The sequence below is a fragment of the Bombina bombina genome, chromosome 6 (genome assembly GCF_027579735.1).
Source record: "Bombina bombina isolate aBomBom1 chromosome 6, aBomBom1.pri, whole genome shotgun sequence".
In the NCBI taxonomy this organism is placed as follows: domain Eukaryota; kingdom Metazoa; phylum Chordata; class Amphibia; order Anura; family Bombinatoridae; genus Bombina; species Bombina bombina.
Genome location: NC_069504.1, coordinates 653417423 through 653428418, shown reverse-complemented (window position 1 = coordinate 653428418; position 10996 = coordinate 653417423). Strand labels below are relative to the sequence as shown.

The window sequence follows — 10996 nt, the reverse complement described above, 5'->3', positions numbered from 1 at the left end:
TTTTTCATCTTTGCATGGAGCAATTAACCATTATGTTACAAGTGATAGTGATCTATATACAAAATACATTTTCTGTCAGTTTTTTTTTTATCAGACTTTGCATAGTCTTGCAGATCTTTGAACATACTTTTGATTATTTGCTTTAACCAGTTAGGGGCAAATATAAATGATCTCTGAGACAGAACAATTGTGTAGAATGTTATAAAAAAAAAAAAACCTGTAGGACACACTAGCCCCACTAGTGGGGAAAAACACAATGTCAGTTGCATTACAGGAAAAGGAGGCAATAAATACTGGAAGTACATTATATACATACTAAATCTAATTGAACATTTTAGGCAAAACAAAATCTTGATTTTAATATTAAGTATAGAAATAGAAGTGCATGCATTTGTAAGGTAAAACAAAAGGATGTATTTTCTTGGTTAAAATGTAGACAATCTTTCCTGTTTCAGAGGAAAGTCTGAGATACATAGTACAAGGCTCCAAGGTCCAACAGGGTATGGTAGGGGAGATGCATTTCACTTAAAATATGATTTGAACTAGTTGGTCAAAAATATATACATTAAACCTCATAGAGGGTTTAGAAAAATCTACATTGTTACATACAAGATGTTGGATTTCACAGTAATGTATAAACCTCCAATATATCCCCCTACTTAATACAAATTCAAGACTTATTTTCAATCATTGCCTCCAGCAGACGTGCACTGTTCATGATTGATGTAGTTAAGAAGATGAATCTACAACCTAAAAAAAAAAAAAAAATGCTAAGAACAAATATTGTGCATTTGATTCTTGTTACACTTTTAAACCCAGAATGCTCATTTTGCTTTAATAAATAAGATTAATTCTCAAGATGCATTACAATATTGACAATTTATATAATTTGTGCAGAACAAAGACACACACATTTGTCATTAAAACTGGGAAGGTCAGACATAAGAACAAAAGGAGGGACAGGTAAAGAAATCCAAATATTGGCAAACAAATCTAATTACAATTTGTAAGAAATAAATAAATTAAACTTGTGAGCCAAAAGTTGTCTAAAAATGTCAGCGTTGATATTGTCATATTTCTATCGCAAGCTTTTAGGTGTGTGTGTTAAAAGGTAACCTATAGATACAAACAAATGGCTCATTTCGTCTCCTGTCCTGATAATCTGCTTAACCTGAAGTAACATTTATTTATTTATTAATTGAGAGAGAACTTGAATAACATTTTGTTTTAATTACCCATTTCTTTTCCTAGAAACCTCAAAGCAGATATTTCTGAGAAAGTGCATCCCCCAAGGAAAACGACCAGGATGACCCTTTGGGAGTCTGGACTTGAAACCTTTTCTGAGAGTTGCTCTGCATAAAGAATTTTTTTTTTTAAATAGAACAGCTTAAAAATGATTATAGAAATGTGATATAAACTAACAAATGTAAGCACCAATATAAAATACCTCAATAAAAAATGCCAATCAGCAAATCTTTTTTTTTACATAGGCATAAGTATGGTATCATTAATTAAATAATTTAAATATTTAGAGACATCTAATATGCCTGTACTTGCCACTATACGTGTAGTTGTCATGTATTTACAGGTATACCTCACTTTACAGCGCTTCACTTTACAGCGCTTCGCTAATACAGCGCTTTGTGGAGCTGAAGTTCAACCTCCAAAGATTTTGAAACAGTGCTGTAATCATCGTGAGATTGCAAGAAAAAGGACTGTCACCAATTTGTTATGCGCAGTTCACTCTGTTTACAGCATTAGAGTGCAATCTGTGTCTCAGTGGTATAGTCTGACAAATTTTACTACAGTAATTGTCACTATTTTACAGGTACAGTATTTATTGAATACTAATTGAATACTGTGCTGTGCTAGTGTTAAACTAAATGCAGCACTATTGCACTCCTAATATTTGTTAGTTCAAACATGTTTTCAAGTTTTTAAACACACTGGCAAGTGAAAAGAAAGCTAAAACTGCCTTGTTTCACTTTAAGGCGGTTTTCACTTTACAGCGGGGCTCCGGTCCTTAACCCGCTGTATGAGCGGGGTATACCTGTATAAGTATTTTAAACAATGATATCGGTTTAAAGGAGCCTTATATAGATATTCAATTAATATGAATGATTAATTGTCCACTAGATGGCGCTTAGTATGTGACTAATATATAGTGGGAGTAAGGAAGCACACAATATCCTCTTGAGAAAGTGGGCAGTTTGCAGAAGCTCTTGGAACTGCAGAGGACTGAGACTGGCGGGTCTTGGGTGGTGGCGTCACACGCCGACTTTTGCGATCAGACACGGAGAACTCGGTGTATCCTGTACCTTCAAGGAGCTTCCAGGAGACTTTTTAAATGCATTTGTTCTTTTATGTTTGTGAGTACCCAAGTAACTTATAATAAATCTTTGTGCAAACAATATTACACTATTTGGGGCTTTTCTGTTTATATTTGCGCTCTAGATTCGTGTAAGTGCATTAAATCTTTGTTACCTACCTGCAAACTCATTGCCATTGAGTAAACGGGTGACTTCTTCCAGGCCTGTCCAACCTTTACGGTTCAAAACCTGAGGGGAAAACACACTGATAATTTACCAGTTTTCACCCAAGAGATGAGCCCATTTCAGCACTTTACTATTTTTATATTTAATTTATTTTTCTACAGGGTTTATTAACTGGCACAATACTGAATAACAAAATGTTTGCTTACCTGATAAATTATTTTCTTTCGAAATGATGATGGTCCACAGTCTTCCATAAAATATGGGACATATTTTCCACCACTAGGAGGAAGTCAAGAACCCATATCAGCTTAAAATCCTTCCCATCTCTCAGTTTCACGTATAGCCGACTAGAGAATAGGAAACATTAGGTAACAGACAAAGCAGGGTCTGTAGAGGTGTCATTAGAACGGTCGCCCAAAAATTGAAACAGACTGGCCTGTTCAGCATAATAGCAAAAGAAAAGAATTTCAGGTAAGCATAATTTTTTCTTTCCTCCATAACATATGGGATTAATACCCAAGCTGATGATCTGTTACGGAAAGGGTGGGACAATTTTTCTGACAGTTCTTATTTAGCCGACACTGGGGCCTGAAGGACTTTCCTGCCAAAATCTGCTTGCAAAACCTCACAGCAATAAACTCTCTGAAAAAAGTATGCAGAGAAGGCATTTTGCAGCTTTGCAAATCTGCTCTAAAGATGCATATTATTTTCTCCAACATAGGTGTGTCCGGTCCACGGCGTCATCCTTACTTGTGGGATATTCTCCTCCCCAACAGGAAATGGCAAAGAGCCCAGCAAAGCTGGTCACATGATCCCTCCTAGGCTCCGCCTACCCCAGTCATTCTCTTTGCCGTTGTACAGGCAACATCTCCACGGAGATGGCTTAGAGTTTTTTAGTGTTTAACTGTAGTTTTTATTATTCAATCAAGAGTTTGTTATTTTGAAATAGTGCTGGTATGTACTATTTACTCAGAAACAGAAAAGAGATGAAGATTTCTGTTTGTATGAGGAAAATGATTTTAGCAACCGTAACTAAAATCCATGGCTGTTCCACACAGGACTGTTGAGAGCTATTAACTTCAGTTGGGGGAACAGTATGCAGTCTCTTGCTGCTTGAGGTATGACACATTCTAACAAGACGATGTAATGCTGGAAGCTGTCATTTTCCCTATGGGATCCGGTAAGCCATGTTTATTACGATCATAAATAAGGGCTTCACAAGGGCTTATTAAGACTGTAGACTTTTCTGGGCTAAATCGATTCATTATTAACACATATTTAGCCTTGAGGAATCATTTTATCTGGGTATTTGATATAAGAATATCGGCAGGCACTGTATTAGACACCTTTTTCCTTAGGGGCTTTCCCAAAGCATAAGCAGAGCCTCATTTTCGCGCCGGTGTGGCGCACTTGTTTTTGAGAAGCATGGCATGCAGTCGCATGTGTGAGGAGCTCTGATACTTAGAAAAGACTTTCTGAAGGCGTCATTTGGTATCGTATTCCCCCTTGGGCTTGGTTGGGCCTCAGCAAAGCAGATACCAGGGACTGTAAAGGGGTTAAAGTTTAAAACGGCTCCGGTTCCGTTATTTTAAGGGTTAAAGCTTCCAAATTTGGTGTGCAATACTTTTAAGGCTTTAAGACACTGTGGTGAAAATTTGGTGAATTTTGCACAATTCCTTCATGTTTTTTCGCAATTGCAGTAATAAAGTGTGTTCAGTTTAAAATTTAAAGTGACAGTAACGGTTTTATTTTAAAACGTTTTTGTACTTTGTTATCAAGTTTATGCCTGTTTAACATGTCTGAACTACCAGATAGACTGTGTTCTGAATGTGGGGAAGCCAGAATTCCTATTCATTTAAATAAATGTGATTTATGTGATAATGACAATGATGCCCAAGATGATTCCTCAAGTGAGGGGAGTAAGCATGGTACTGCATCATTCCCTCCTTCGTCTACACGAGTCTTGCCCACTCAGGAGGCCCCTAGTACATCTAGCGCGCCAATACTCCTTACTATGCAACAATTAACGGCTGTAATGGATAATTCTGTCAAAAACATTTTAGCCCAAATGAACACTTGTCAGCGTAAGCGCGGCTGCTCTGTTTTAGATACTGAAGAGCATGGCAACGCTGATACTAATATCTCTGAAGGGCCCCTAACCCAGTCTGATGGGGCCAGGGAGGTTTTGTCTGAGGGAGAAATTACTGATTCAGGGAACATTTCTCAACAGGCTGAACCTGATGTGATTGCATTTAAATTTAAGTTGGAACATCTCCGCATTCTGCTTAAGGAGGTATTATCCACTCTGGATGATTGTGACAAGTTGGTCATCCCAGAGAAACTATGTAAAATGGACAAGTTCCTAGAGGTGCCGGGGCTCCCAGAAGCTTTTCCTATACCCAAGCGGGTGGCGGACATTGTTAATAAAGAATGGGAAAGGCCCGGTATTCCTTTCGTCCCTCCCCCCATATTTAAAAAATTGTTTCCTTTGGTCGACCCCAGAAAGGACTTATGGCAGACAGTCCCCAAGGTCGAGGGAGCGGTTTCCACTTTAAACAAACGCACCACTATACCCATAGAGGATAGTTGTGCTTTCAAAGATCCTATGGATAAAAAATTAGAAGGTTTGCTTAAAAAGATGTTTGTTCAGCAGGGTTACCTTCTACAACCAATTGCATGCATTGTCCCTGTCGCTACAGCCGCATGTTTCTGGTTCGATGAGCTGATAAAGGCGGTCGATAGTGATTCTCCTCCTTATGAGGAGATTATGGACAGAATCAATGCTCTCAAATTGGCTAATTCTTTCAGGCTAAGAATTCTGGGTTTGCTATTGTGGCGCGCAGAGCGCTTTGGTTGAAATCTTGGTCGGCTGATGCGTCTTCCAAGAACAAGCTACTTAACATTCCTTTCAAGGGGAAAACGCTGTTTGGCCCTGACTTGAAAGAGATTATCTCTGATATCACTGGGGGTAAGGGCCACGCCCTTCCTCAGGATCGGCCTTTCAAGGCAAAAAATAAACCTAATTTTCGTCCCTTTCGTAGAAACGGACCAGCCCGAGGTGCTACGTCCTCTAAGCAAGAGGGTAATACTTCTCAAGCCAAGCCAGCTTGGAGACCAATGCAAGGCTGGAACAAGGGAAAGCAGGCCAAGAAACCTGCCACTGCTACCAAGACTACATGAAATGTTGGCCCCCGATCCGGGACCGGATCTGGTGGGGGGCAGACTCTCTCTCTTCGCTCAGGCTTGGGCAAGAGATGTTCTGGATCCTTGGGCGCTAGAAATAGTCTCCCAAGGTTATCTTCTGGAATTCAAGGGACTTCCCCCAAGGGGGAGGTTCCACAGGTCTCAGTTGTCTTCAGACCACATAAAAAGACAGGCATTCTTACATTGTGTAGAAGACCTGTTAAAAATGGGAGTGATTCATCCTGTTCCATTAAGAGAACAAGGGATGGGGTTCTACTCCAATCTGTTCATAGTTCCCAAAAAAGAGGGAACGTTCAGACCAATCTTAGATCTCAAGATCTTAAACAAGTTTCTCAAGGTTCCATCGTTCAAGATGGAAACCATTCGAACTATTCTTCCTTCCATCCAGGAAGGTCAATTCATGACCACGGTGGATTTAAAGGATGCGTATCTACATATTCCTATCCACAAGGAACATCATCGGTTCCTAAGGTTCGCATTCCTGGACAAGCATTACCAGTTCGTGGCGCTTCCTTTCGGATTAGCCACTGCTCCAAGGATTTTCACAAAGGTACTAGGGTCCCTTCTAGCTGTGCTAAGACCAAGGGGCATTGCTGTAGTACCTTACTTGGACGACATTCTGATTCAAGCGTCGTCCCTTCCTCAAGCAAAGGCTCACACGGACATCGTCCTGGCCTTTCTCAGATCTCACGGATGGAAAGTGAACGTGGAAAAGAGTTCTCTATCTCCGTCAACAAGGGTTCCCTTCTTGGGAACAATAATAGACTCCTTAGAAATGAGGATATTTCTGACAGAGGCCAGAAAAACAAAGCTTCTAGACTCTTGTCGGATACTTCATTCCGTTCCTCTTCCTTCCATAGCTCAGTGCATGGAAGTGATCGGGTTGATGGTAGCGGCTATGGACATAGTTCCTTTTGCGCGCATTCATCTAAGACCATTACAACTGTGCATGCTCAGTCAGTGGAATGGGGATTATACAGACTTGTCTCCGAAGATACAAGTAAATCAGAGGACCAGAGACTCACTCCGTTGGTGGCTGTCCCTGGACAACCTGTCACAAGGGATGACATTCCGCAGACCAGAGTGGGTCATTGTCACGACCGACGCCAGTCTGATGGGCTGGGGCGCGGTCTGGGGATCCCTGAAAGCTCAGGGTCTTTGGTCTCGGGAAGAATCTCTTCTACCGATAAATATTCTGGAACTGAGAGCGATATTCAATGCTCTCAAGGCTTGGCCTCAGCTAGCGAGGGCCAAGTTCATACGGTTTCAATCAGACAACATGACAACTGTTGCGTACATCAACCATCAGGGGGGAACAAGGAGTTCCCTAGCGATGGAAGAAGTGACCAAAATCATTCTATGGGCGGAGTCTCACTCCTGCCACCTGTCCGCTATCCACATCCCAGGAGTGGAAAATTGGGAAGCGGATTTTCTGAGTCGTCAGACATTGCATCCGGGGGAGTGGGAACTCCATCCGGAAATCTTTGCCCAAGTCACTCAGCTGTGGGGCATTCCAGACATGGATCTGATGGCCTCTCGTCAGAACTTCAAAGTTCCTTGCTACGGGTCCAGATCCAGGGATCCCAAGGCGGCTCTAGTGGATGCACTAGTAGCACCTTGGACCTTCAAACTAGCTTATGTGTTCCCGCCGTTCCCTCTCATCCCCAGGCTGGTAGCCAGGATCAATCAGGAGAGGGCGTCGGTGATCTTGATAGCTCCTGCGTGGCCACGCAGGACTTGGTATGCAGATCTGGTGAATATGTCATCGGCTCCACCTTGGAAGCTACCTTTGAGACGAGACCTTCTTGTTCAGGGTCCGTTCGAACATCCGAACCTGGTTTCACTCCAGCTGACTGCTTGGAGATTGAACGCTTGATCTTATCGAAGCGAGGGTTCTCAGATTCTGTTATCGATACTCTTGTTCAGGCCAGAAAGCCTGTAACTAGAAAGATTTACCACAAAATTTGGAAAAAATATATCTGTTGGTGTGAATCTAAAGGATTCCCTTGGGACAAGGTTAAGATTCCTAAGATTCTATCCTTCCTTCAAGAAGGATTGGAAAAAGGATTATCTGCAAGTTCCCTGAAGGGACAGATTTCTGCCTTGTCTGTGTTACTTCACAAAAAGCTGGCAGCTGTGCCAGATGTTCAAGCCTTTGTTCAGGCTCTGGTTAGAATTAAGCCTGTTTACAAACCTTTGACTCCTCCTTGGAGTCTCAATTTAGTTCTTTCAGTTCTTCAGGGGGTTCCGTTTGAACCCTTACATTCCGTTGATATTAAGTTATTATCTTGGAAAGTTTTGTTTTTAGTTGCAATTTCTTCTGCTAGAAGAGTTTCAGAATTATCTGCTCTGCAGTGTTCTCCTCCTTATCTGGTGTTCCATGCAGATAAGGTGGTTTTACGTACTAAACCTGGTTTTCTTCCAAAAGTTGTTTCTAACAAAAACATTAACCAGGAGATTATCGTACCTTCTCTGTGTCCAAAACCAGTTTCAAAGAAGGAACGTTTGTTGCACAATTTGGATGTTGTTCGCGCTCTAAAATTCTATTTAGATGCTACAAAGGATTTTAGACAAACATCTTCCTTGTTTGTTGTTTATTCTGGTAAAAGGAGAGGTCAAAAAGCAACTTCTACCTCTCTCTCTTTTTGGATTAAAAGCATCATCAGATTGGCTTACGAGACTGCCGGACGGCAGCCTCCCGAAAGAATCACAGCTCATTCCACTAGGGCTGTGGCTTCCACATGGGCCTTCAAGAACGAGGCTTCTGTTGATCAGATATGTAGGGCAGCGACTTGGTCTTCACTGCACACTTTTACCAAATTTTACAAGTTTGATGCTTTTGCTTCTTCTGAGGCTATTTTTGGGAGAAAGGTTTTGCAAGCCGTGGTGCCTTCCATTTAGGTGACCTGATTTGCTCCCTCCCTTCATCCGTGTCCTAAAGCTTTGGTATTGGTTCCCACAAGTAAGGATGACGCCGTGGACCGGACACACCTATGTTGGAGAAAACAGAATTTATGTTTACCTGATAAATTACTTTCTCCAACGGTGTGTCCGGTCCACGGCCCGCCCTGGTTTTTTTAATCAGGTCTGATAATTTATTTTCTTTAACTACAGTCACCACGGTACCATATGGTTTCTCCTATGCAAATATTCCTCCTTAACGTCGGTCGAATGACTGGGGTAGGCGGAGCCTAGGAGGGATCATGTGACCAGCTTTGCTGGGCTCTTTGCCATTTCCTGTTGGGGAGGAGAATATCCCACAAGTAAGGATGACGCCGTGGACCGGACACACCGTTGGAGAAAGTAATTTATCAGGTAAACATAAATTCTGTTTTTTTAATTAAAAACTACGATATTGCAACTGCTATTGAGAAGAGCTGTAATTCACTTTGGAGGTGTCTTTCCCGCTTTCAAGTAATTTGTTCCTGTAATTTTTGGACCCAACTAATTAAAATAAAGGTCTTTTAAACAAAGAATTTTGATGGTGGCTGGAAGCTTTGAATGTATGACTATTTGGATTGACAAGATGCCCCACTAACAGGTGTGCTGTTCTTCTCTCTTCTGATTCACCGCTTTCAAGTAAGCCTTTTGAATCACTTATTTGAGCCAAGAGGCCCAGGCTACCTGAATAGCTTTTGCCCCTTATGAGTCAGAGTGGTGCAAAAACGAACTAGGTTTGTCTGAAATCTTTTGTAGCTTGGAGGTGAAACTTTAAAGCATTGGCTACCTCAAGATTAAAGGGCTAGTATAGCCAAAATCAAACTTTAATGATTCAGATAGAGCAACTTTCTAATTTACTTCTATTATTAATTTTTCTTCGTTCTCTTGGTATCTTTATTTTAAAAAGCTAAAATATAAGCTTAGAAGCCGGCCCATTTTTGGTTCATCACCTGGGTAGTGCTTGCTGATTGATGTCTTAATGTAGCCATCCAATCAGCAAGCTCTACCCAGGTGCTGAACCAAAAATTGGCCGGCTCCTAAACTTATTTTCCAGCTTTTTTTTCATTAAAGATACCAAGAGAAAGAAAGTGATCCCAAAATTGCCATTAGAGCTGTCAGAGGCTTCCCTGATAGTGTTCCCAATGATAATAGAACCGTTAGGGAGAAAAAATGTTTCATGAGGAGAGCAGGTTAAGTCCCCTGGCTATGCTATACCTGTGTCAGAGTAGCTACAAATAGCTTCTGGGCTGCATATGTGCTGTTTAAAGTCACTTACCTTACACAGCACCCTTCCTTTACCAGGCATGTCAATGCATCAGCAGTATCCAGGAGAGAAAGCCTATCCACCAGAGTCCCTTAGGGGGAAGCTAGGGACAAGTCCCTGCGACGCCTGAGGGTAGTTAGGGGAAATGCTGTGCCCATAACTGGGTATTCCTATGTCCCTGTATCATTCAGCTGCAGTGAAGTCTTTTCGGTCTTCTTTGTAAATTATACTCCCTAGGGACTCACATAGGTCTGAGCTCCCAGTTTATAATCCATAAGCAAATAGCTGGAACAATCTCTATTCTCAACCATCTCCTATGAGGCCAAGAACATAACTAAGGGAGAGATGGGAGGGAGGTTTTAAGCTCTCATATGGGTTTTTGACCTCCTCGTGGCAGGAAATATATTATGTTATGGAGGACTGTGGACAATTTTTATTGTAAACATTACCGGTCATAGTGGTAATCACAATTACCTGAAAACAAACCTATTACTGTTATAATATAGGATCATTAAACTCAAAATAAATGCAAGATAGAATTATATATTCAAAGTAAACTTTAGCCAGAGAATAAAATGCAGCGTTTTTAAAAAAATAAATAAAAATATTTGTTAAAATATTGGAAACAAATGTTAATTTCTTTCATGTAATTAGCAAGAGTCCATGAGCTAGTGACGTATGGGATATACATTCCTACCAGGAGGGGCAAAGTTTCCCAAACCTCAAAATGCCTATAAATACACCCCTCACCACACCCACAAATCAGTTTTACAAACTTTGCCTCCTATGGAGGTGGTGAAGTAAGTTTGTGCTAGATTCTACGTTGATATGCGCTCCGCAGCAGGTTGGAGCCCGGTTTTCCTCTCAGCGTGCAGTGAATGTCAGAGGGATGTGAAGAGAGTATTGCCTGTTTGAATTCAATGATCTCCTACTACGGGGTCTATTTCATAGGTTCTCTGTTATCGGTCGTAGAGATTCATCTCTTACCTCCCTTTTCAGATCGACGATATACTCTTATATATATATATATATATATATATATATATATATATATATATATATATATATATATATATATATATATATATATATA

General features: G+C 40.9%; 1 protein-coding gene across 2 annotated transcripts in view; it reads right to left on the bottom strand.

Moving 5' to 3' along the window:
- Positions 1-332: 332 nt before the first annotated feature.
- VPS33B (VPS33B late endosome and lysosome associated) overlaps positions 333-10996 on the bottom strand; it is a 102908-nt gene continuing 92244 nt past the window's right edge. For both annotated transcript variants that reach the window (XM_053717705.1, XM_053717704.1), the window contains exons 22-24: positions 2489-2558; positions 1236-1352; positions 333-750 (exon numbers count right to left, since the gene is read on the bottom strand). In XM_053717705.1, the coding sequence (XP_053573680.1) occupies positions 671-750; positions 1236-1352; positions 2489-2558 (267 nt within the window). In that variant the 3' untranslated portion in view covers positions 333-670. The remainder of the gene's footprint in view (positions 751-1235; positions 1353-2488; positions 2559-10996) is intronic.